The sequence below is a fragment of the Paramisgurnus dabryanus genome, chromosome 18, assembly GCF_030506205.2.
Source record: "Paramisgurnus dabryanus chromosome 18, PD_genome_1.1, whole genome shotgun sequence".
Classification (NCBI taxonomy): Eukaryota; Metazoa; Chordata; class Actinopteri; order Cypriniformes; family Cobitidae; genus Paramisgurnus; species Paramisgurnus dabryanus.
In genome coordinates, this window is record NC_133354.1 from 19,679,975 (window position 1) to 19,707,973 (window position 27,999).

General features: G+C 36.7%; 1 protein-coding gene and 3 non-coding genes across 4 annotated transcripts; 2 read left to right on the plus strand and 2 right to left on the minus strand.

Moving 5' to 3' along the window:
* Positions 1 to 12,294: 12,294 nt before the first annotated feature.
* Positions 12,295 to 12,366, plus strand: trnaa-cgc (transfer RNA alanine (anticodon CGC)). The gene has a single exon. It is a non-coding gene; the product is annotated as a tRNA-Ala (tRNA).
* Positions 12,367 to 12,790: 424 nt separating this feature from the next.
* On the minus strand, positions 12,791 to 12,863 carry trnav-uac (transfer RNA valine (anticodon UAC)). The gene has a single exon. It is a non-coding gene; the product is annotated as a tRNA-Val (tRNA).
* A 220-nt stretch (positions 12,864 to 13,083) lies between these two features.
* On the plus strand, positions 13,084 to 27,380 carry st6gal1 (ST6 beta-galactosamide alpha-2,6-sialyltranferase 1). The gene is made up of 8 exons (XM_065287225.2): positions 13,084 to 13,571; positions 15,056 to 15,262; positions 16,568 to 16,939; positions 17,841 to 18,093; positions 18,227 to 18,324; positions 18,412 to 18,513; positions 21,049 to 21,223; positions 23,095 to 27,380. Exons 1-8 carry the CDS (start codon positions 13,560 to 13,562, stop codon positions 23,370 to 23,372), a joined length of 1,497 nt encoding a protein of 498 aa, XP_065143297.1. The 5' UTR covers positions 13,084 to 13,559; the 3' UTR covers positions 23,373 to 27,380.
* trnad-guc (transfer RNA aspartic acid (anticodon GUC)) lies at positions 27,316 to 27,387 on the minus strand. Its single transcript has one exon. It is a non-coding gene; the product is annotated as a tRNA-Asp (tRNA).
* Positions 27,388 to 27,999: the final 612 nt, after the last annotated feature.

Genomic DNA, 27,999 nt, shown 5'->3' on the forward strand with positions numbered 1-27,999 from the left:
ATTGGCTTCGTTTCTCAAAAGCTAAGTTGATTGTAGATTTTATTGGTGGCAATCTACCCTCTTCTTATGCCTACGAGAAACGGACACGTTTTTGTAATTCGTCACCTCAGTTTATAAACCATACTCGGATTATTGAACTGTTCAAGTTACAAATCGTGCGCGCGGATTAATAAACCATACGCACAATTAAACAATCAGTGCTCTCAGATTTTCAATCCATATCCACAAATTCATAAACAATAAATAAACAGTGCACACGCTTTCGCAATGGTTTTGCAAACTGAGTCCACTACCGCAGAGGTCCCCAACCACCGGGTCGTGGACAAGTTGCCACCGGTCGCAAGAACATCCTGAAAAAATGTGTAAAATAGCTACGTTATAGTTTAATCAGGTGTTTTGTCCTTTACGAGCCGACTTCAAATAACATATCAATCCACTTCTATACAGGGCTGTGCTCTCTCTCTCTCTCTCTCTCTCTCTCTCTCTCTCTCTCTCTCTCTCTCTCTCTCTCTCTACCAGCGCATCGGCGATCACATTGCTGTCATTAAGGCCGTAGCCAGGATTTTTCAAATACCGAGGACAACCCCTACATTTTTTTTTATTATTTATATTTTTTCCATATTACAGAATAATAATAAACACGTCCAAACTACAATAGCACAAATGTAACTGTGTCTGTGAGAATTTTTGTTGGTGACTAAAAGCATCCAAAAAAATCAATGGTTACATTTCATCATCTGAAGTCACCCTTTCAGTGGCGGATGCAGAACGTGACATATGGGTGGGCATGGATTAAGTCCGGGTGGACCTGAATCTATGGGTGTCACTTTTGAATAAGAAACTATAACAAGTCTATAAAATTCGTCAAAACTTCAGGAATCACAAGCGTATTGGTGAGAACACCCGAACTGCACGTCACATTTTTTACATTATTGATATACTTTAAATTTTAATGCAACATGACATTAATTAAGCCTTTTTGGTTAAAAAAATTATTGGGCTGTCATATAGCCTACAAAAAAGAACCTGCACACAGTGACAAGAAATATAAATGAACACAAAAAACCTAATACTTTTTAAAATAGCCTATTAAAACTGTTTAAATAAATTAAGCTACTAAATGCTTAAAATGAAGCTTCACTCTGAGCGAACACATACCTTGACGAAGGCTATTTGCCGATACGTTGGTTATAATAAATAATTTTTGCAAGTGAGTGTGCAGTCACTATTTTGTGTTATAAAATAAAGCTTCTAACATCATATTCTCTTCATACAAATCACTAAAAATATATTTTCGTTCTCACATATTTAAGTTAACTTACTAAATAAAGAAAGAAAAAGGGAATTGCTAGAATAATGTTTGACTCTGAGGTTAAACGAAATGACAAATAAATAAACATTGAATATACTTTTTGATGACCATAAGAAGCGGGTACTCGTAAAGAGCGGAGCCGAGGAGCGCGCATTTCAGACGTGAACACGAAAGGAATAATGGGTTTAGTTATGCTTTCACTTCATTTCCTGACAGCTTCACTTGTTAGTGGGGATAGTAATAACTAACAAGATGACACCGAATAACATACAATATAATTACCTAACTAAATCTGAGAGAATGCAAACCCATTACAATATTTTTTCCTCCGACGGGCAGGGCGCAGATACATCTTTGTAGCCCGACAGGAATTCGCCATAGCCCCGGGACAGTTAGACATGGATACAACTTCATATGGTGTATTTTACCTATTGCATGTTATGTTAAAAACAGTAAAATTATAAGTAAGCCTGATAACTATTTAAAAACTATTAAAAAGAAGTTGAATGTTGCGTTATATGGTTCTAATGAAAAAAATATTCCCGAGCAGCTTTCAGCCATGATCACTTTGAGAACTTTTTTTGCAAGCAAGTGGAAAACGTATTTTGAATAACAATACGTTATAAATAAGTGCTGCGCGCTTTCCTCTCAATAACATAAACACACAACAAATATGTCACAGTGATGTTGTTTGATAGCCTACCAGCTCTCTAACTCAGCACTAAGTCACGCCATGTTTATTGCTACACTTTATACAATATAGTCTATTGCTTTTAGCAACAAATAGCCTATCATAACAACCTATAAGCCTACTGTGTAATTGAGACATTCATTTAAGAAATGCATTAAAAGCAGAAAGAATAGGCTGCGGAAATATAGTGGGTTCACTATAATCCACACCACAGACGTTCTTGGTTTGCTTCTTATTTATTAAATCGAGGCAATTGTTTGATTAAACATTGATTAATATTAAGATACAATTTATACAAAACGAAATTCACTTTAAAGAAAGTCTTTCTACAAAACAAACCTATGCAGGGCTCGCAAAATCGCTACCCCGACGTCCCGAGTATTATTTTTTTTTTCATTTCTGATTGGGCGGGCCAGCTGTCAATCTGGGCGGGCCCAGGCCCGCCCATAGCTCCGCGCCTGCCTGCAATTAGTTTCATTTGCGATATCAAATGAATGTCTTCATTTTATTCATAAAGTCATACCTTTGCAATTCTTTGATCGATTGTGTTTTAGAAGTACTGTATGCTTGAACTCTAATGACAGCAATGTGATCGCCGATGCGCTGGTAGAGAGAGAGAGAGAGAGAAAGAAAAAGAGAGAGCGCGGCCCTGTATAGAAGTGGATTGATATGTTATTTGAAGTCGGCTCGTAAAGGACAAAACACCTGATTAAACTATAACGTAGCTATTTTACACATTTTTTCAGGATGTTCTTGCGACCGGTGGCAACTTGTCCACGACCCGGTGGTTGGGGACCTCTGCGGTAGTGGACTCAGTTTGCAAAACCATTGCGAAAGCGTGTGCACTGTTTATTTATTGTTTATGAATTTGTGGATATGGATTGAAAATCTGAGAGCACTGATTGTTTAATTGTGCGTATGGTTTATTAATCCGCGCGCACGATTTGTAACTTGAACAGTTCAATAATCCGAGTATGGTTTATAAACTGAGGTGACGAATTACAAAAACGTGTCCGTTTCTCGTAGGCATAAGAAGAGGGTAGATTGCCACCAATAAAATCTACAATCAACTTAGCTTTTGAGAAACGAAGCCAATAGCAGGCAGAAAGGCCCTATTTAATTTATATGGCATTTAAAAACCGTTTAGTATCCTGTCAATAACATAACCAAACAATACACTCTCTGTATGAGTGCAGGGACGTGCACAGACATTTTGAGGGGCAGGGGCTCAAGTGAAATAAAGGGCACTTCTCATAATTATGTATATATTTTTTTTAAACAAAACTATATATATTAACGCAAATCTGACTTCCTTTTTTAAAAAAATTATTAAAAACGTTAATTAATTTTATCTTCCTCAAACTCACACAATTGTTTAATTTTCAAAAGATGTCTGCAAAATAATCAGTTCACATAGACACCATGGTCTCCTTAGTAGTAGGTTTATAGAGCAGCAAGGGAAGCCATTACACAATGTGCATGTTTTGAAAACATTAAATTACAAATTAATTACAAATTTGTTAAAATGCTAAAAACAAAGTTGTGACTGCTGAGTTAGCGCTACATGGCAATAAATGCTATATCATATGCTAGCGTTTAGCTGATTAGTTGTTAGTTGTTACTCAAAATGTATTTTTGTCTGATAAGGGCTCAAAATATAAGGTCTGTTTACTAATTTGAGCTTCTGGCATGAGCCTCAGAGCAGAGCTCAACATTATTATTCATGACCCTTTCAAATAGGGCAAAAATAGACCATTTAATTAAAATGACAAATTCTAGGGTTGTAAATGGACATGTACAAACGTTTCTGGATAATTTTTGCACTTAATAAAGCAACATACCTTCTATGTAATTGTCAAAGAACAATTTAACATATTATGACAACACATCCTATGGCACCTTTAATCTTAGGTTTCATATTTATGAGGGTTACACATGTCAGAAACAACAAATATAGATTAGGCCTATTTTATTTGTATTTTATATTTTACTTTTTTGTGATGTCAGTGAAAATTCAGACTGGGCAAGTAAAATACTGAACCATCAGATTTCTTCCCAATCTACTCCAGCACTCCAGTATAACACATTATACTTATTTAACAGACATTACAAAAAACGCAAACAAAAAAGCTTACTACTGCAGTTAGCAATTATTTTATTGTTTGTGCTTACTTATTTTCTGAGCAGTCTGTTTAAACTACACTACACTGTTACAAGTTTGCAACTCTTCAGCTTAATATTTGCCATGGAAAACAATGTCCCTGAATCGTTATGTGTAACAACGTTTCCCATATTTTGCGCATAAAACTGTTAATATAAGAATGCTTTCATCCTCAAACACTTACCGATAGCCTGCCTGCATAATCATGCACATGATCGCGTCTCGTTCAGGCTGAGCTTTGGCGCTTGAAGCGCGAATGAAGCAGCACGAGTGTAGACAAACCAATCATAAAGCACAGTAAGTTAGAGAGGCGGGACTAAGGAAAGGTAAAGCCAATCATATTAGCGATGTGAATTTTGTGTGCCACAAATAGCGCTATTTTTCTATTGAGAATGAGGAGATGTCGTCACGACACAGTGCCCCGCCCCCAGAGACTGCGTCATCCTCCCCTTTCCACCATTTTGGGTGGTAACCCGCCAAACTCGTTCATTGTTTGTATTGGTAGTAGAGGAGGTTGTCGCGCTATTTTAGAATGCCTGGAAAACACTGCTGGGTAAAAAATTTGCACCAGTGTCTCCCACGATTGTCGTGGAAAGTCTAGGAACCATTTGTTACGGTTTTTTCGTTTCCCTAAATGGAAAAAGTTTCAAGGAGAGCATGTCTCCGATGTGACAAGAAGACGTCGGATTTCTTGGGTGGCGGCAGTAAGAAGAAAGGACATTACTTTTGACCGCGTCGATGAGAGTAAACTCATTAACATACAAAATAATATTCACCTTATATTCAATAAAAAAAATTTAATCTGCCTGCATTGACACTATTTTTGTACTCTTTTACAAAGACCTACAATGTACATCACTGCATGTAATACATTATGTACATCAATGCATGAAATAGTGTCTAATATATATATATATATATATATATATATATATATATATATATATATATATATATATATATATATATATATATATATATATATATAGACACTATTTCATTTGAACTTAACTGAGCTGGATGATACATCACTGTTTGATCCACAGAAGCAAACTTTGTTATTTTCCTGTTATTACTGTTAAGCTGCTTTGATACAATCTGGATTGTAAAAAGCACTATATAAATAAAAGTGACTTGACTAAAGGTGAAGCAACTTACCTTTGCCAGTACAATGTTATTTTTCACAATTTGGAGGCTTAACGTTAGATGACCAAGTCGCGCACCCAGCCGCAGCAGAATGTTTCGTAGCTTTCCAATGACTTCAGGCTTTTAAATTCTTGCATAGTGTAATAACTGATGCCGAAAACCTAGTAATTAACAATTCCAAATACGTGCAAGGTGTTAAAGAGTCTAGGTCTCTCTTCCATTCAGCTGCAGGCACCTCGTATGGATCGACGTTTTTAATATCCGCAAAGCTTCTCTAAATACCTCTGTTTGGCATTGGTTGTAAGCTTCTCCCTGTAAGGACCCTTTTGCAGCATTCTTCTAGCCTGGTTAGCCAGACCTACATCAAGATGTAAGGTCTGGCAACTCTTCACACAAACGGCTCAATGCAAGGGGCGGGATATAAGGTTGTAGTTGGTTGGAAGAAGGTGATGTAGTTACCGTAACCAGTCGGCAAAACTCCAAACAAATCTTTCTTGCTTAAAAAGGACTTCAGTAGGGTTATTTGCTCTTCTCTCAAAGAAAAACATAAGTCTAAGTCCTCCAGAGTCGCGGCCAAAGCCGCTTCAAAAGAAAGCTGTTCGCCAGCAGCAGCAGCCATTCTTTGTTTTCAAGTAGGAACCGTTGCAGCTCTGTCGTCATCATGTTAAGCCCGCCCCACAGACGCTACACACGATGTGATTGGCCTGACCAAATTTTGGTTTTTGGAGCTGTTAAGTCTATTGTGAGTGCCTAGACTAAACCCTGGCAGCAAATATATTTTGCGGCCGCTAGGGTGCGTCTAGATTTCTAGGCTAGCATTCTTCTCCATTTCTGCTAAATTTTCCTCGAAATTTATATTACAATTTCTGCTCTTTCCCGCTCCGTCTTTGAATTGCTCATACACTGTTGCTCCTGGCAACCGTTAGCGTGCCCTCCCAAAATGGTGGACGGGCTCAATTTGTCACGTGACAGCAAGCTACCGTGACGCATGTCCTCATTCTAAATATAAGAGTTTAAATCTCATTTAAATTATTCCTGAATGAATTCATGTTAAATTAAAATAAGCAACAAGTAAAAAACACAAGAAACAGACAGACATCAGTTGTTATATGAATAAAGATCTTTTTTTTTTTAAAGCAAAGCACCCCAGAAAAAAAGGGCACTTTCTCTCCAGGAATAAAAAGGGCAGGTGCTCAAGCCCCCTTTGATGTCTATGTGTGCACGTGCCTGTATGAGTGTATTACAGTTGTTCTACTAAAACTGAACATAAGCCAACATTCATCACTGCAGTGGATAAATCATCTTACATGTACAAAGTTTTGGCGAACACGTGCACCACCTGCTGGCCAGATCGATTAACAGCAGATGAGATTATACTCGGTACTCTACTGCTTTTCCTGCAGTTCCCGGATGTTAAATGTTGAAATCTGTACGACTGAATTTTTGGACTTGAATTTTTGGACGCGAATTTAAATGGACTGAAACTTGCCTGCTGAATATTTTACGTTGTATTTTTAAACAGACCGAATATTTTAAAGTGAAATCTAAAAGGTGAATGTGGACTATTGAATTTTTAATACAGAAAATATACACGCATGTTGAATTTCAGCCCTTAAAAATGCAAAACCTAAAAATACAATGCATTAAAATTCAAGCACGGTTAATACAATGCATTTTTTTTCAGGTAGTACAATTCAACAGGCTGTTTTAATTCAAAAACATAAAAATACAATGCATTAAAATTCAAGTACGGTTAATACAATGCATTTTTTTTCAGGTAGTACAATTCAACAGGCTATTTTAATTCAAAAACTTTTGTCATTATTTTTCTTCCATAGAAAGTCTATATGACAAGCAACTGAATATTACTTTCTAGCCCTCCCCATTCGGAACGCGTTTTAACTCGTACGGTGGCCCGGCCGTGTCATGCCAAGGTTAACATGGCTTCCAGTAGCTACAAAGCAAAAGCAATGAGAAAAAATGAACAATTTGCAATGTCCTTTGCCTGTGATTCATCAAAGCACACAGATTTATGTTTAACATGAAAAAAGTCTGATTGTCATGATATGTCCGCTTAAAATCACATACCAAAAGCAACCATGACGGGTTTAAATGGACGCGAACTAATATTATGTCAAAGTACAATGCTTATGTTTTAAGTAAACGTTACATGTCCGTGTATATGTAAGAGCTTTCTCTCAGATTGGTGAAAAAAGATCGCGCAACTTTCACACGCTTGTAAAATGAAACGAAAGACGCGCAGATCAGACGCTTTTATCAGAGTATTATGTCAGACATTATGTCAGAGTACAATGCTTATGTTTTAAGTAAACATGTTACATGTCCGTGTATATGTAAGAGCTTTCTCTCATATTGGTGAAAAAAGATCGCGCAACTTTCACTTTATCAGAGTATTATGTCAGACATTATGTCATAGTACAATGCTTATGTTTTAAGTAAACGTTACATGTCCGTGTATATGTAAGAGCTTTCTCTCATATTGGTGAAAAAAGATCGCGCAACTTTCACTTTATCAGAGTATTATGTCAGACATTATGTCAGAGTACAATGCTTATGTTTTAAGTAAACACGTTACATGTCCGTGTATATGTAAGAGCTTTCTCTCATATTGGTGAAAAAAGATCGCGCAACATTCACACGCTTGTAAAATGAAACGAAAGACGCGCAGATCAGACGCTTTTATCAATGAAAGGCTAAAAATAGCGCTGTCACCGTGTGTTTGTTCTAGAGGTCAGAAAAGATGAAAACATTTACCTCAGTACCTCAGATTACATAAATGGGCGGAGAGACTGCGTGTGTCTGTTCGAACACATTAAACCACATGCATGTTTACACTAACAAGTGTTATGCATAATCATGCTAAAGTTAGCCAAGGAACTATAAAACTTCAAGTTTACAACATGGACTGTATAGATGTAAACGAATATGCTGAATTACCTGTGGAGAAGATATAAAGTGCAACTTCAGTGTCCCTTGAGCCCCATCTTGGAAAACTAACTCCAATAGTGACTTTGGTCTTGATGTTTTTCCTGTCACGTTGTCGTTTAAAATCCCCGTTTCGCATCCTTGGCGATTTGTTTTAATGTCCTCGAGAATATGTCTTCAACAGGCTTTCAAATCAAAGCATTAGATCGCAGGTTCATCACGGTGTGCGGTTGTTGTAAAATCCGAAGGATTCAGCTACGCAGGTCACAGGCTGAATACGTCATCAAGCCTGGTTTATTTAAATTAACTGAGCATTACATTCGCAAGTCATACGCATATTACAACAATTTACAATTAACTAAGAATAATTGTCAGCTTTATAATTGTTAATATTCTGAAATAAGACTGTCTTGATGACGTATAGCGCCTACACATGCAACCTCTGGAGGCTTCAGCTATCTGGCAGCGTGAGTGTAGAGTGAAAGCGCGAAAGGCGGAGCTTGAATTTCAGGAATGTCCCTCGTCGGCGAATGTATTTCAAAGATGGAGGCACAACATGGATTCAGCCAGAGAGCGCTTCGACGGTATGCATTTTAAATAGCAGATTCTACACTTACGAGAATACTTTGATTAGTGGGTGGGAAGTAATTACACATGAATGAGCACATACTTTTGAAAGAAAACATGGGTTTTTGATAAGAATTAACTCAATAAAGTACACAGTAGAGCTTTAACATGGAGCTCGGATCTATAAAAGTACAGTGTGAGTGTGTGCTTCTGGGGGAGTGGGGGGGGGCAATTGCGCTGGGGCACAGTTTGGTTTGGATAGTGTAAGTGCGCCCTCAGTCTCTTCTTGCCTCTTTCTCCACAGATGTCTACTATGCTAAAACTCAGTATTATCACTCAAAAATCAGCATCTTCTCTTCTTTGTCCTCCCAACCCCCTACCTTCATCTAACCAGCTCTTCTCCTCCAAAATAACCTCCTGAACCGAAACTAGTCTGGTTTCAAAAGCGGACACTCCCCCGAAACTGCACTGCTCTCAGTCATTGAAGCCCTATGCCAGGCAAGGTCAGCCTACAAATCATCTCTTCTGACACTACTGGATCTATCTGCCGCTTTCACACTGTCAATCACTATATCCTCCTGTCGACCCTCAATGCTATGGGTGTCTCTGACACAGCGCTTCTATGGTTCAAGTCTTACCTCTTAGGTAGGTAATTTAGAGCAGTGGTTCTCAACCCCACTCCTCGGGCCCCTCCTCCCAAAATTGTTTTAGATGTCTCCTTATATGAAACACTTGATTCCACTCATCAGGCTCCTTCCAGAATGTTTGAAACTTTTCCTTAATTAACACACTAAGAAGCTGATGAACTGAATCAGGTGTTTTATATATGGAGACATCTAAAATGTTCTGGGAGGGTGGGCCAGAGGACTGGAGTTGAGAAGCACTGATTTAGAGTATCCTGAAGTTGTGACGTCTCTGAACCCCAGTGTCCCAATACAGGGGTTCCTTAATCCAAAGTGCTTGGATCACTGCTCTTTTTAATATTCATGACATCCCTGGGTTCTGTCATTCGGAAACATGGCTTTTCTTACCACTGCTATGTGGATGACACACAACTCCACTTGTTGTTCCAGCCTGACAGTCCCACGGTTTCTGCCTGCATCTCAGCATGCTTGAGTGACAACTCACTCTGGATAAAGGATCATCATCTCTAGCTGAACCTTGCAAAGACAGAACTGGTTGTCATATTGTCTGACTCTAAGATTCCTCACAATCTTTGCATTCAACTAGATTATTCAACCATTATGCCTTCCAGGACAGCCAGAAACCTGTGAGTTGTCATTGATGATCAGCTCAATTTCACGGAGCATGTTGCCAGCACCGCCCACACTTGTAGATTTATCCTCTACAACATTAGGAATATTAGACCTTTCCTATCTGAGCATGCTATACAAGTCCTAGTCCCGGTTCTTGTCCTCTCCAGCCTGGACTATTGCAAAGCGTTATTAGCCGGACTCCCAGCCTATACAACCAAACTCCTACAGGTGATCCAGAATGCTGCAGCAAGAGTGGTCTTCAATGAACCAAAAGTGTGCACGTCACTCCTCTCTTTTCAAGTTACACTGGCTTCCTATAGCTGCTCGCATCAAATTCAAAGCTCTGTCCCTGGGCTTTAAAACCACCACTGGGTCAGCATCCCCTTACCTTCACTCGCTTATACAGACTTATACCCTCTAGATTCCTGCACTCTGCCGCCGAGCAACGGCTTGTGGTGCCATCCCAAAAAGAGATAAAATCACTATTGCGTACCTTCTCTGGTTCTGTTCCTCATCTGTGGAATGATCTGCCGGTTGCATCAAGATCTGCTGACGCTGTAGTCTGGTAAAAACCCTCTTCCGCCAACACCTCACTTGCTGATATCTTTTTCTATTTTTCTATCTTTATCTTTACATTCTCTGTCATGAAAAACCTAACCCTTGGCTATGTATACTGTGTGACTGGATGAGACTAGTTCTAGTGCACTTATGTATTGCAGTTCTTGTGTGTTGCTCTAATTGCTTCCATTGTTACCTCATTTGTAAGTTGCTTTGGATTTTTGATGTTTTACAATCCTTCTGTCATAGAAAGAGATCTACGTTAGATAAAGAAAGAGGAGATGGGTGTTTATAGTTTATATATTATTTAAATAGGGTATTAGCTAAAGCAAACAAACACCTTTCTGACGTGCAAGTTTAAAAAGGAACTTGCAGAAGACAGAATCTAACTGTACACTGAAACATTTTTGGACAATTCGGCAAGGTACAACTTCCAACAAAATAGAGTTAAAATTAACCAACAATTAATTACTGGTGAGATGAATGACATCACAATCAATTTAATATAAATAGCTTAATTTTCTATTAACAAAACAAAAAGATTTACCATCAAAAATTGAGCACCAACAATCTCAAACATGATACAACCCACATAAAGTCAAGTGGACATAATTTTTAAATCAGTTCATTAAGGTATTTTAAGAAAAATATTTCTATTCATTAGTTAATGAAATAATCCTATTTAAAAAAAAAAAAAATAAAATATATATATATATATATATATATATATATATATATATATATATATATATATATATATATATATATATAAAATATATAAATTTTTTGTGTTCTTAATATAAACTTAAGTAAGAGTATTTGAATGGTTTGCTGGCTAAATATTGTATGTGAATTGTGATGTAATTCATCTCACCAGGCTGTGATTAATTGGTTTTATTCATGGTGACAAATTCATCATTTTGTAAGACATTGTACCTTGACAAAGCCAGCTTGTCTGCAAAATCATTAGAAATAAAAAATATATGTAAATGAGTATGCAGTTGATCTCTATTTTAGAGTTTTACATACATCCATACATATACAGGCATATTTGTCTTTGTTCCTGGTCAGAATATCTTACCAGAAAAGACCATCTCACGCATACTAGAGACAAACAACAAAATAAAACAAAAATTAATTATGAAAGTAAGTGGTGCGCTGCCACAAACTATAAACGAATCCAAAAGATTCCTGTCTGAAATAAATCTAACTGTCAAGTGCGCCTCACGCTGTTTTGTGGAGGAACTGACAGAAATGTATCGATTACATGTACAAGACAATGTATCTGCTCATGGATTATTTTCACCCCGTTAACGGTAAGAATCTTTAGTTATTATTTTTTTAGTAATCTTTACGGTTAGGGCATTAAACTAAATCTTCTCAAACAATTATTTCACAATTATTTGAGGGGTTAAGGTTTGAGTTAAAGTTTACCTAGGGGACCCCCATTATCTTTTACATAATTCAAACACTGCTTCTAGCTTTATTGTTTGAAAAAATGCGAACTGTGGTAAACTTAACAATAAATACCCAAATTGTTAAATTTATTGTAACAAAAAAAAAAAACATTCACGTAAACCCTATTGTAAGACTGAAACGTGATACTGTGCATTGTTCCTAATATTACTACATCTGCTGCGACGCGCTTACGTCATGTGGGGATGTAGCTCAGTGGTAGAGCGCATGCTTCGCATGTATGAGGTCCCGGGTTCAATCCCCGGCATCTCCACTGTTTTTGAAAGACTTCCTTATAATATTTTCACATTGTCATGTCTGACAGCTTTAGCTTTAAGAGCATAATTTTTACATTAGTACTAGTAGTCGAACATAACTTGCTTTTTACGTATATGAGTGCAAGTGTGAAAGACAATGTGCAACTGCAAGCTTTAAAGGTTGTTAATATAATAAAATGAAAATGGCATAAATACATTTTATATAGAATATAAATATAAAATGTACCTATTTTAAAATAAGGGTTTTCTGCTTAGTTAGGAACTAATCTCCACTATAGAGTTATATAACGCTTAACATATCTTAATTACAAACTATTTGAATAAAATAAATAGTTAGCAAAGTATACATATAAAAGTATAATGTGTTTAACATTGCTTTGCGGAGTATCGTTTAAATAGTTTGAATTTTGTAAAAACCTATGGTTCCACTGGGGCTCGAACCCAGGACCTTCTGCGTGTAAAGCAGACGTGATAACCGCTACACTATGGAACCCTGTACAGAAAACACGGAAACATGTCCAAAATAAAAAAGCTGTATATCCCACCATTGCCGCAACTATTTAATTCATTATAAGAAACGCGTTTATTCGCAATTTATAATGAACACATATCACGAGAATACGTATCTATTGCGAAAGCCTTTATTTAGACAGGCCAACATCATTAACATATTTCCGTTCAGGGTGTAAATGTGCGAAAATAATGTTTATTGCTTTACTGCTTTAATGATTGACCGCTTTATTTCCTATCCGTCTAAAGAGTTCGCTTCGTATGCATCCGTCCAAAGTACAATCCGAGATGAAACTAGCAGTCGCAGACAGAAAAACCCGCAGTCACACGCGACATTCAGCCTCTAGCGTAAAACATCAGATTGAACCATCAGTGGATTGAATCATCGCTCCAGCTCCGTATCCGTTATATTATATGATGCAGTATATAAACATGGCGGTTTATCAAAACGCACCTGATCGAAAACCTTTTCTGTATGTAGATGTCATGTCGTAGTCCTATCATATCTCAGTGAAAGGTAAAAGACAAAGCGACGTCTTATTGCCGTGCTTAATTTATACTTTTATATTATTTATACAATCTTATCTTTATCCACAAAAAATCTAACACAAAATGTCACAACCGGACACTGGAGTGAATTAATTCATCCATCCATCCCAGAGAAAAACATCAGAGGAAAATGGGATACAAGGTAGGGATAAATGTAATTATTTTGCGTTATCCATGCAGTATCCTTTCCATCCACTTCTTCTATATTTAAGTACGTTAGACATTAGACACACGTCTCAATGCATGTTACCGTTATAATGTATTTTTCATGAACACCATTTTTTATCCGAATTTGCATGTATTTATACAATTTATCACAATGAAAAGAGCAAATGCATATATATGTCTGCTTAATACAGTGGTGATTTATTTAGATACAGTTAAAATTCCTCGAGTTATTTTTAAAGGAATGCGTGTGCAATAACCAGGCCTATGCGGATCTTATTTGTAATGCAGACCACAACGCAGGACGTTTAATTTGTTATGTCCCGACCAAACTTTGTATCTAAAGGCTAGTATATTTATCAATAGTGCAAAACACGTTTCTATACAAATGTGTATATTTTAATAAATACACCGTTAAGGAGGGCAGTGATACAATAACATGCAATTATATAATCTTAAATAATCCTCAATTTAAAAGATTATATAATCATTTTTATTTAATTTCAGGTTTACTGACATTTTACTAATAATTAATTACATTAATTATTGACATCTAGTCATTTTTTTTTCCTGTTTAGAAGTGTTTCAGGGCAAATTCTGTCAGATCATTTGTTAAAGCAACTCCCCTTTTAAATTATTTATTAAATTATTTAGAAATATTTATATGAGAATTTTTATAAATGCATGCTGGGTACTTGCCCATGCGATTTAATTTAAAATGTGAAGTTTGTGTGCAAATATACCATCTAATCAGATCTAAAACGTGTTTTGTCCCTTATCTTAAGAGTCAGTAAACAACTACAGTCATACAATTAGTGATTTTTTCACTTTTAAGTCATGCATATGCTTAACTAATAAAATGTTGTATACATTTTTTTTTTCATTTACATGTAAGTATTTGGCAAATGCTTTTATCCACAGTGACTTGAGATGCATTTAAGTACAACAATCTTTCTTAAAACATTGCAGGATCAATTTACTAAAAATTTCTTCTAAAAATAGCAGATAGTAAACTTAATCCACTAAGAGTCTTTGCATTGACCTGTTCTTTTCAGACTAAGCTGACCCAATTGTAACCCTGTCTGTGTAAACCCAGTTAATCTTGATTATTTGTGATTTACTGTTTACTACATAAAATCAACTTACATAATCTAAAGAACATTATGTAAAAATTAAAAATGCTTTCTCTTCAAGCCATCCGTATTCAAGCCTATTCTTCTCTAAGCAAAGTCTAAAACTTGTATTGTGAGCACGTCTATTTGCCTCTTCCCGTTGGTTCACTTCTTGTAATCCTCACTGGTAAGTCGCTTTGGATAAAAGCATCTGCTAAATGAATAAAATGTAAATATTACTGGGTCACAGTTCTTTATTTCAATTCAAATCGATTACGCAGATGTTAAAACGTAACATCTGACCTTGTGCTACTTTTTAAATTTCCTAATTTTTCCTCTCATAATCTAGATCCCAGGAGCCGCCATGGATCGTGTTAGCCTACTTTGGCGGTTGCGGCGTCGTGCCCGTCGAGGGGCCCTGTGCATGGCACTGTTTTGCATGACTATGGCTCTCCTCTATACGTTTTGTGCTGAAAACAGCATACCCGTCACAGATGCCATTTTCGGGGTGAAAGCGAGAACTCGAGCTCAACCAAGGGCACATTCTATTGTTAAGGTACGGCAAAGAGATTTGTTTTCTCACGCTGCAATCTGTTTGTGAAATAGGCTACGAGTCCATATAGAGGCTGGACAATTAAATGTAAATATTTGCCTAGACTAGGGCTACCATTATCATTAAATACTGGATAATAATTAATTGTCATACAAATAATTAAATTTTATTTTATTTGTTGTTTTGTTAATAGCTTAAATTAAGGCTTTAATAACAAGGCAAACATTTAACAGTTAAGGTAAATATTGCACAAGAGTGCATTTACTGCTAGATAAGGGTCTGGCCACCTGTCAAATGGTGCTTTCCTATCTTTATGGTTAATACCTACCATAAAATCTATAATTAATCTTATCTTAATGTATAAATTATAAACCAATGAAATTATCTTCAAACACTGTTTAATATGACACAACTTAGCACATTAAGGCCTGGTTTCAGAGACAAGGCCTAACTAAAGCCAGGACTAAGCCTTAGGTAAATTAAGATGTTTAAGCATATTTTATACACATGCCTTGGAAAAAGACATTACTGGTGTGCATCTAGAGACAAATCAATGGCACTGGCATATTAAGATAAATTGAAACAGCTTAAACATGTGTTTTAGTATAACACCTCAAGCCTTGACTGTGAAACCAAAGAGAGATGTGTAAATGTGAAGCTCTCTAAAGCGGAAACTGTGAAGATTTTTAGCTGCAACTTTCAAGAGTTTCATTATAGACAGAGTGTACTCTACTTAACTGTCTATTGCCATTCACTATACAGCAGCAATTCTCAACCTTTTTCACTTTTAAGCCCCCCTTTTGTCCAAAAACAATATTTGAAGGCCCCCTACTCCCTCTATTTCTACCTAGTAGAATGATTTAGAACTTGGCCTGACTAGACAGATGTATATTTCTTACAAAATAACCAAACAAAAAGAAATGTATAGACTTTTTATTGTGTAATCTTATTTTTTTATCTGGAGCTGTTTGGAATAATTTTGTTAAGGGAGTGGAACCCGTAACTTAAGGGAGTGGAACCCGTAACTTTACATTTTACCAAAAAAGATGGACATATGCATCTCGGACGGCTTTGGGTCAGTAAATCATGAGTTTAATATCATTTTTGTTCGATCTATCCCTTTAATGTTTTTGTATTATTTTGAATAATTTTAAGTCATCTTAAGGCCCTCTTGAAAAATCTGTTGAGGCCTGGACCCTTAGTTGAGAAACACTGCTATACAGTAATCTAGGCTCCTACATGTAGTCTGTACAAAAATGTTATAAAATAATATACATTCTCACTAAAAGTAATACTTCTTTATTAAAGGTATTGCGGGGAACAGGGGGGTCGAAGCCAATTTATACAGACCCTCAAAAGCTCCCTGGTGTCATTCCTGGAGATCCTCAAAAGCCAATTCCTGTCTTGTCATCTTCCAACTACTCTATGGAGAGCAGTAATAAAGAACGCAACCTCATGGGCAAAAAAAGAGATCATGGGGTATTTTACTGGCTTCTCGCTCAACCATTAAGACGTGCTGTAGAGACAATTTTTGGAGGAAGACGCAAAGGAAATACGGGTGTTGCAGGTGGGGATGCAGTTTTTTTCGGGCCTGATGGGGCACTCGGAGAGGTCTGGAATGAAGAGATGTCAACCGCTATGCTGGGCAAAAGGCTGAGGAAGGTGGTACAGAACTATCAGGTGAGGCAAACTGAAAGACACCAGCTAATCCTAAAATCTTTACTTATATAAGAAGACAGCAACTGCTTAGCAAGGGATAAAGCCTCTTCAGTTAAAGTTCCAGTGTGGGTTTTTTAGCATCTACTGGTGAGATTGCGAATTGCAACCAACCATCAATTTCTAAACGCAAAGAGAAGCTATATTAAGCTGTATTTAGGGCTACTGTAGAAACATGAACACGACTTAATGTAAGGGGACCCAGGCTGTATGTAGATAAAACACTTAAAGGGACACTTCACCCATTTGCATTAAGCTTTGAATAGTTAGAACCCCAGACATGTTTTTGAATGGTTATGCATAATTTTCTCAGTTGCCGCTGAGACAGGAGAAATACAGATTTCAGTGTTGCACTTCCTTCTTTCTGTGATGTAAAAATCATCATTTTGCATCATTGAAAGAAGGAAGTCCAATATCTTTGTTGATGGGGTGAGACTACAAACACCCATTTTCTTGGTCAAATAGGCACCAAATTCTAAATGTATGTTAAATTTCACCTACATATAAAACACACTTTCAATAAAGATTAATGTTTCTACGGGTGAAATGCTCCTTTAAGTCTAAGGTAACAAAAACAATAGAGTTCATTATGTAATGTCTTTATACACCACTAATAATATAATTATGTATTATATTGCATTTTTGTCAAAAGATCCTCCTAAAAGTCCCAGATTGCATCTTTAATCCACTTTCCACAAACCTCTAGGAATCAATCTCTATAATACTCTAAATGTATAAATAGAATAAAATCCTATATCAAGTCTTGTTCGTGTAAACACATCTGCCTAAATAAAAAGTAGTTAAATTGATAGCTCTGCCATTTCAACTATTTCTAATTTCATACTATTTGTATTTTTTATGTTAGGCAATGAATAAATATGGGGTTCAGTACTCTGGAGCCCATCATTCTAAACTGAGTAGACCTCAACTTCTGTGTCAGATCAAAGAGATGGTAAAAATTACAACTTTAACACAAGACATGGAGCCATTTGCTGGGCTTCCATGGGTCTCACAGTTACCTCAAAGCCAATTTACCTCTGATATCGGCCCGTTCAAAACCTGTGCGGTGGTATCATCTGCTGGATCTCTCCGAAATTCTGGATTAGGAAAAGAAATTGGTAAAGTCATAAATTCATCTATCAGTTTGTCTGACTATAAATGTTGACATTTTAAAAACCATCAAGGCTTGCAATTGTTTGATTATGTATGAAATATGATTACAGTATGCCAAAAAAGTTTCTCTAATTCTAGATGCACATGATGCGGTCATACGGTTTAATGCTGCACCAACAACAGGATATGAAAAAGATGTGGGCTATAAAACAACACTGCGTTTGATCAATTCTCAGGTATTTCTTTGCTTAATGGAAAAAGTTTGAAGTGGCAAGCTGTAACAAGAGCTTATAAAACCAAAATGTTTGTTTTTTCTTGCAAAGGTAATGGCATCAGAAGATCACCATTTCCTATCAAGTTCTTTGTACAGTGCAGGGATTTTAGTAAGCTGGGATCCTGCTCCTTACTCATCTGATCTGCGAGAGGTATGTAAATGATTATGTAATAAAGTTGGTAATAACCCTGAACGGATGTTTTAAAGACAACACAATCAGTGTTAGTTTAGGGACAACACACTAAATGCGTTGTCCATGAATACACACATCTCTGTGTTATTATTGAAATAAAACATTTTGGGCCCTATTTTAATGATCTAAGCACATTGCTTAAAGCGCACGGTCTAAATGGGCATGTCCAATGCCACTTTTGCTAATTTAACGACAGGAAAAATGGTGTGTGTGCCAAACGCACGGTCGATAAGGGTTGTTCATATTCTCCTATGAGTAATGGGTGTGTTTTGGGCGTAAAGTGCAACGAGTCTTATCTCTCATCCCCTTTAAAAGCCAGTTGCACTGGTGCTATGTCTAATCCCTACTTAGATTACGGACTTTGTAAACTGAAAAACTAAGCAGAGGAAGAAGATCCCCAGTTTAAGAATAATGTTTAAAAAATTTGTTGTTTTAATTTTTATTGAAATGAAATTTTTTTGGATTAAAACCTTTAAAAGCCTTTTTTTCAGTCATAGAAGTACAAATAGCAGGCTTTTAATCGCTGTACATGTATCGATATCCTACATAATCATTGTAATCTCATTAAATAATTAGCAAATATGCAAGAAAAGGTTTGTACTCTAAAAATACAAACAAGAGATAAAGATTAACAAACGTGCGGAGAGACGAAGCATTTCAGCACCCTGACAGTGCCATGGATTTTTTTAAAAGCATTACTTAAAATGTTTCTCATCTCACTATATCCACAGGTTCAGAGTCATCATAAACAATAAATCCATAGGGTAGCATTTAAAAAAACATTTACAAATAGATACATTTGTTTAAAGCAAAGCATTTATTTACTTACCAGGCTACAGGTGAAGCAGCTCTTTACGCCTTCTAATGTCTCGTAATCAGTCCTCATTTACGTCCAAGAGACTCAATAATAATCTTTTACATTTCAATCCTTTCATCTTTCATATTTAAAAGCGTTTTTGTGCTGCTGCGCAATCATGTATGTGATAAGCAAACCCCCGTTATTGTCCCGTTTATAGGCGCATATTACTAACGCGCTTTTTAAATAACAAATAACATATTGCGACATTGACTTTAGTCCGGGTTTTTGTTGGTCAATGGCGTAGTCTATTTTAGTTGCCTCAAAATAGCAACGCGCCAACAATGCACCTGAACACACCTCGTTTTCAGACCAGAACGCCCATGGGCGCAACATTGGGCACAAATGCATTTGCTATTAAAACAACGTGGCGCTAAATGTGAAAATTACCATTGCTCCGGGTTGAAACTAGCAAATTGCGCCGCATTGTGCCTGGTGTATGGTAGAGCCCTTTGTGTTACTTTTAACACAACTTGTGTTTTATTTTAATACAAAATCAACACAAAATGATACAAATTGTTATTATTTTTTGTTATTATACATATAATTATGTAGCACAAAAAAGTGTAAACAATTAACACATACTTTCTTACATATTGTTGGGTAAGTACACTGTAAGAGCACAAGCAAGCACAGTCAAGCATTTTGTATTTATAGATATGGAAACACACAAGCCACTTCTTGTTATTATAGTGTTAAGTATCCCCAACCCTCCCGACGCGGAAAGGCGAAACTTTTTGCTTGGTCTTTACTTCTGATTTCAATTCTTTTGAATACACATAACATTCATATAGATATATAGGGCCAGATTTACTAAACAGGGCAAATTAGCGCATGAGCGCAATTCCAAAAATGCGCTGATGGGAGTGGTGATATCGGCGGGTTATTTACTAAAAAAGCGCTAATTAAATAACACAGGCGCAACAGCTGATTTCCATAATGACCAACCAATCTACTAAGAGCAGCGCAAATTAGCGCATGGTTGCAAATAAGCAGAGATGATGCTCCTGCAGGTGCATGTGATATACAGGCCGATAAATAAAGGCAGAGAGACGCGTGAACTTATCTGGTAAAATGATCCTGGAAATCCTCTCCCTTCTACCATGCAGTCTCTGATTTCTGCGATGTCTCCTCCTAGCAACAACAATTACAGCCATTTCGAGCGCAAAATGATTTAAGACATGCTTTTTTTGGCGTTAAATAGTCGCGCAAATGCCATACATAACACATGCGCAAACATTAGTAAATCGCGTTGCGTGAATCATTTAAATAGTCTCCTCCCAAAATGTTTGCGTCTGAAAGGGAAACTCCTAGAAATGCATATGCAATCAGGTCAGTCGCAAAAAGAACTAGACCACACCTTTTCAGCGCTAATGATCCACTGCGCGTCTTTAGTAAATTCCGACATCGCTATTTACCGCCAAAATGATGGTTTACGCTGGCGCAAGCGCTTAGTAAATCTGGCCCATAGTTGTTACTTTGGCAGACAAAAAATATCAGAAGGCCGCTTAAAAACAACACTTGGTCGAAAAACCTTTGTATGAAATCAAGCACATTTCAGTGGGTGTAATAAACAGACCGAGAAATAAATTCCTTAATCTAAATGGTCTTATTTAACTTTATGTGTTGTCTTGCAGTGGTACAATAAGACAGATTACCCGATATTTAAACAGTATCAACGATATCGACGCTTACACCCTCAACAACCATTTTATATTCTGCATCCACGAACGGAATGGCAGCTGTGGCAGCGAATACAAGACAACATGGGCGAGCCAATACAAAGAAACCCACCCTCATCAGGCCTGTTGGGTAAGTTTGTGATATTTGGATTAACATGTAAAGTTTTGAATATTCTGCTTTCTAATGATTGTGTCCTTTAAAATATGAAGAGCTCAGATGCAAAAGATACAAATCCACTAAGCCCATTCAGAAATACAGCTTTGTTATGCTAAATCTGCTTAATGGTTTTTCAGCACAGAAGATGAATTGGATGAACTGAATACAACCCAAATGTTGCAGTGACATGATTCACAGCACCCCCTAATGTGTGGTTCAGTTTCTTCATTTTTATAGTCTGACTTTTTTAACAATGTTTCTCATCTGTGGTGATTTTGATTTAAAGGGGACATTCCACAAGACAATTTTAAGATATTAAATAAATCTTTGATGTCCCCAGAGTACATATGTGAAGTTTTAGCTCAAAATACCATATAGGTAATTTATTGTGACATGTTAAAATAGGCACTTTATGGGTCTGAGCAAAAATGCACCGTTTTTGTGTGTATCCCTTTAAATCCAAACGAGCTGCTCGGGTGGGCGGAGTCTCAAGCGCTCGCGCTGTAGACATGACAGAGCATTGAGGAAGATTCTCTCACGACAGAAGTTAGTGAGCGATGTTCAGCATTATATATTTGAACAAGTTTAAAAAGTCAATCATCTGTTTTATGCATACTAAATACATGTTTATCAGCAGATGGGGAACATTGTGGAATAAAAATAAAGACTTTTAGCTCTCATGCTGCTACCAGTGTTTTAAACAGGCACAATGATTTTCAGCATTACAAATAAAATACACGTCCACAAACACTCAGAAGTTTACTTTTTGACCAAACCACACGAGCACATTTAAATGATATGTAATAAAACAACACTTTTTATGCTTAAACTTTAGAGAAACAGATCAAATGACATGTTTAAGTTTATTGTGTACACATATTGAACACATTCGCGTTTCTGTCAGTCTCTCATCTATCTTGTAACTCCTCGTATTCATTTGAAACTTGAGAGAAACATTAAACAACATATTTACTTATTGTGTATGATAGTGAATATGCGTTGTTCACTCACTCTGTCTCGTGCAGTGCATTAATCCTCGTGTTCATTCATATAAACTTCAGAGAAACATATTAACCAATATACTTGAAAGCGAACTGTCGCGTTGCTCTCTCTCTCTCTCTCTCTCTCTCTCTCTCTCTCTCTCTCACTCACTCGCTCTCTCTGTTGCACTAAGGTAAGGTTAATCCTTTAGAACGTTAATTCAATCTTTAGAAAGATTATTAAAACTACAAGTTATAAGATTGAAGGCTCCTGTTTGTGTTTGAGGGAATACAAACGCGTCATGCTGTCAGTCATACTTTCTCTGGGTCACTCGCACTCGAGGTAGCGTCATGGTTGGATAGCGCAGTTGAAGGGGCGGTATCATTATAATCAGATCCCTTACCTACGTCATGTGGGGACCGAAATCCGCATGACCTATTTATTCACATGCTTGCAGAGAGAGCCTTACCAAAACAAAGTTACAGGGTTGCTATTTTTCATGTTTTCTGGGTTGGTAGAAGCACTGGGGACCCGATTATAGCACTTAAACATGGAAAAAGTCAGATTTTCATGGAATGTCCCCTTTAAGTAATTTTTTAGAATCTTTGCAAAAAGTGCATGTATTTAGAGGCTTTTGCAGTGAAAGACAGTCAAATTGTTAATTGACTTTGTGAAAATAGAGCATTTCATTTACTAACTAATACCCTTTTTTGCCATTAAAGTGAAATTACTGAACCTAAATGTAAGAGCCTGATAAAAACTCTTATTTACAAGAAAACAGGTGCACTTAGAGGTTTTTGCATCTGAACTCAGCATATCCTAGATTATAACCTTAACAAAATTCAACTTTCACATCTCTACAGGCACTGTTTTAATGATGTCTCTTTGTGAAGTCGTACACGTGTACGAGTTCCTGCCATCTAGACGTAAAACTGAACTCTGCCACTATTACCAACGCTTCAGTGATGCTGCCTGCACCTTAGGTGCCTACCATCCATTACTGTATGAGAAGAACCTGGTAAAGAGAATGAACCAGGGCTCGGACCGAGACATCTATACACGTGGCAGGGTAACTCTACCCGGGTTAATGACACTTAACTGCACTCATGGCTCCATGTCCAGCACACTGTCAAAGACATAATCAGAGTGTGGATATGTTTTCTGGACACTTTTAGAATGTAAACTGCATGATTACTACACAAGTGACATCAGATCTGGTTGCCGAGAACGACCAGGAGGCAATTCACTGGTGGCACTATGCCTAAAACGAAGGTGGTAAATGAAATTAAGGCAGACACCACTAAAATTTTCCATTAGCACCAAGTTGCTAAATAAAGCAGTGACCCCTTCCAGTTCCTTACAGTATGTGTTAAAGCTACCATCCACCATTTCTTTACCAACTTCTCTGGTTACCATATGTACAGTATTCCTTTACATGTAATGGTAAGTTCATTAATACTGTTTGCTGTTAAAAAAAGATCTCACTTTAAATAAATAAATAAATAAAGCTCTTACTTTAAGAGTAAAAAGTAAGACAAAACTCAACGCACAAAGCTACCCTGCCGCTTTCATAATGTGCAGGCTTTCAATGCATACAGCTGCAATCCTAACAACACATACTTATAGCACTGTTACATGATTTACAAAAAAAATAGACAACACAACCAAATAACATACAAAGGTCCTGTTTTTCCTGATTCCATTTTTCAAACTTTAGTTAGTGTGTAATGTTGCTTTTAGTGCATAAAAATACCCATAAAATGATAAAGCTCAAAGTTCACTGCCAGGCGATATATTTTCTTTAACAGAATTCCCCATTTAAAGCCTATAGCGAATGGCCGGTTTGGACTACAGCCCTCTACTTTAATGACGTCATTATAAGAGTTTTTGACTAAAATTAGAAATACGTCAGTCACCAGTTAGGCTCAAACAGTTCTGGCTAAGCTAAAATGTTGTCGAATCACAACACACTAAACAAAACTACACAATCTGAAATCGTTACGTATTTCTGAAGGAGGGACTACATAGAACAAGGAAGACATCAGCCTGTTTTTAGGATAGTGAAAACAGCGATATACAGATCCTGTTTTTACACACAAAACATGAACACATGTTATATTGCACACCATAAATGCAATCATATCTTAAAAACACAGGAAAAACAGGACCTTTAAGCTTTATACTGCTTTAAAGCTATAAAGAAAGCAATATTTCCAACTAAGCTTAGAGAACGGTATGCATTTAATAATTAAACTGTAACATGCTTTACATCATAGCACCAGTCATAGGACTGTTCTTGCATGCCTTCCTGAAACTACATATAGCTTTGGTAAACTTGTATTCAGTTGTATTTATATTTTTGATGATAAAAAGTTCAGTATGGGAAAAAAAACAAATGCATGTTTGTTCTCTTTTACTAAAAATGTTATTTGAATTTAACCACTAATCACATAAGCACACATGATATCTCTTTATTCTACTTCATATTTACAATGATCAACTAAAACCCATCTTACCCTTTAACAATCTGACTTCATTCTGGTATGAAATGCCCTCGCTTAACAATCAAATCGATTACTGATGAAAGTCAGATCCTGCCCTACATTTTTCGTTCAATATTTTGTTTCACTCCAAAATATATCAGATTATGGAAGTAAACAAGGCTGCAAATAATGTCTTTAAAACTCAAAATTATTTTCCATAAACTGATATAAATATATATAAATTCTTCATATTTTTATAAAGAAACAAACTTGATATGCAACTTGTAGCAAATCACAGATTACTGTAATGACTTCTAAACAAGTATAATGTTTTTCCCATATGTTTTATAACATCCTGTTTATGATAGAATGTAGTTGTGTTTCTTGTAAATTAACTTAGTTATTGAATGTACCTTAACAGTTCAACCAATTTAACTCAAATGAACACTGGACTATGCATACTGAACTGTCCAATGTATCTTAGTTTTGTATTGTATTTTATCTATTACAAGGGTAGTTTTAGTAATTTAGTCATTTTAATCTTCCTGTCAGCATTAAATTATTTTTATGTTTACAGTCTATGGGCCATTCACATTTCGCGTCTAAGGTTGCATTTACACTTCAAATCTTAACTTCCTAATACTTGGCTTTAATGCTCTTAATTTTGCGCTGGCATTGCAGCCACGTGTAACTCCTCCATACTTCAGGTGCGAAATGATGACGGTCAGCGCAATCCGTCGTGGAACACTGACATCATAATCAAGCTGAATCGTATATGTGTGTTTAGATGCAGTTCGGATGTTTGGATATCGGATATGTATTTAATAAAAATCCACATTTGGAAGTGGCTCAGATCGGATAGGAAAAAAATCTGATCTCTGTAAGTTTTTTTGTGTTTACACACGTGCAGCAATATCGAACTGTGTCAGATGTGAGCACTAATTTCCAATTTTTTGTGCCAGTGTAAATGCAGCCTAAAACGTGCCAAAAACACGTCCTAAACGCTTTCCTCCTTCACAAAGCGATTGGGTGCTTGCGCTCCTGTAGCGTCTGCCGTTGCTAAGCAACCATGAGCCGCATTCTCCATAGATTCAAGGTACGTTCCATTCGACAGGATCCCTACAGCCCTGCTGTAACTTTCATGCAAATATGAAAGTAAACTTTTATTTGGTTAACTATGTGTATATATAGGGTGCAGGGCCCTTTGAACTAAACATGTTCGCTCCCTTTGAATTGGAATCTCACTTAAGATGGTGGAATACCCTTGAAGTCCACTTCGCAGTCCACTTACGGTCGAATGGAACGCACCTTGCGTCTCCATGCATTGTTTCTTTTGTTTGTGTCATAATAATAGCGGCTTGACAGATCGTACAGCTCTGGGAAATCCTGTACAATCTTGAGATTATTTAGAATGTTTACATGATATGATGTTGATGCGTAAAGGTTGAAGCTGATTGATTGGTTCTTGTCACATGACCTACAGTGTGGACACGGCATTATGAAAAGTTGAAATATTTTTAACACGCTGCAGGCCTCCAACGCACCTGAAAAAAAGCGTGTCGCTCCTTGTTTGAGCATGCTTACTGCTAGATAATAAAAAACAAACTGGCACGCACAAAAGACACTAAATGTGAATGGCCCCTATGGTGAAAATTTGTACATACTACTGTGAAAGTAAAGCTGAACTTTTTGTTTATGGATAAAGTGTTTTATTTGGGTGCATGTAACTTACAAAAGTAGCTATTCACACTTTGTTGCAAGGTTACTGGAACACTTATGGATTACTCCTAAATCCTGATACATGGATCACATGTTTATGTTAACTGTATAGGTGACAGGTACTGTTCTCTAATAATGAAATTATAGATTTTTCAATATATGAAGGGGTCTTTTTGCTCTCTTCATGTCTAGAGTTGTGTTATCTTGCTGGTGTAATGATGTAAAGAGACTTTGATCTCTTAAATCTCAAATGAAACCTTTGCTAAATAGTCACAAAATGGAAATGTTTGACTAATTCATAATGTTTAACTAAAAAGCTGAAAAAAAACAACGTTTCATACAATTTTATGTATTTGGTAAAGACAATTTATAAATCAGGCAATCTGTGTCCACGGCACCTCCTCTGTTGACTGCTGTGAGGTCCACATCACAGCCACATAACACAAACAATTAAGAGCACAAGGTCTGCAGCATTATGTATTATTTCAATTTAATGATGCAAGCCTCTGATGCCCCACCTACATTTTAAGCCAGATTTTATTGTCATGGGTTCAGTGGGTTTCTGTGCATAAGCTATGCTATATATGAACTAAACACAAATTTTCTTTCATAAAACTGAATGTGAATAGGAAAAATCAATAGAACTCAGCATGTATATATTCTTAGATGACACTGTACTGCTCCTTGTAGATTTGAAAATGAGTGTACTATTGTCTGTTATATGCACTTCATGGCACAGCACTACAAGGATTAGCAGAGTAATAAAACACTAAAACTGCTAACATTGTAATTTCGCCAGTTTCTTTGTTGAGAGGTTCTCTTCATTTGGTGTTAAATACTGTTTTTCTATGTTGTGTAATGATATAATAAAAAGGTGACAGCCTCCCCGTCGGGGAATCGAACCCCGGTCTCCCGCGTGACAGGCGGGGATACTCACCACTATACTAACGAGGAATGCATAACAATAGCCTGCAAAGTATGTGTGTAAAACAATACAATGGCATGGACAACAATACACACCAAAATAAAATGTAAGTTTGAAGCATTCTGTTTTCATAACTTCACCTATGGGTTTTATAATTCAATTACTGAAAATAAATTGCATGTTCTTTTCAAAAAATAAGTGCAGTCCAACTTACCTGGAATTACCAGAAGAAAAATGTGAGGTTTCTGGTACTCCAGATCTGCCATTTTTCAGATGTTAAACTGTTTGGATTAAAAAAGAATTTTTTTTTAAGCAAGTCTTCTGCCCAAGTGCTTTTTTAAGTGGCCTTCTGAATTTCTTTTATCTGCCAAAGTAAATTTGTAGCACATAATATGAAAGTTTATTGTATAAAAAAAAGAGGAGGACAGAAAAGCATTGCACCTTCTGACGGGGAATCGAACCTTGGTCAGTTGCTGAACGTCCCTAAGGTGAATCCCATTTATTTTCAATTCAATGCAATATACTTTCCGCCACTGGCGGTTTTGTGGCGCACTTCCGTGTTTTGCATCGCCAGAAAATTTTGAAGAGTCCAGGGGCCTCATTTATCAACCTTGCGTAGAAAATGTTCTATATTTGTACCT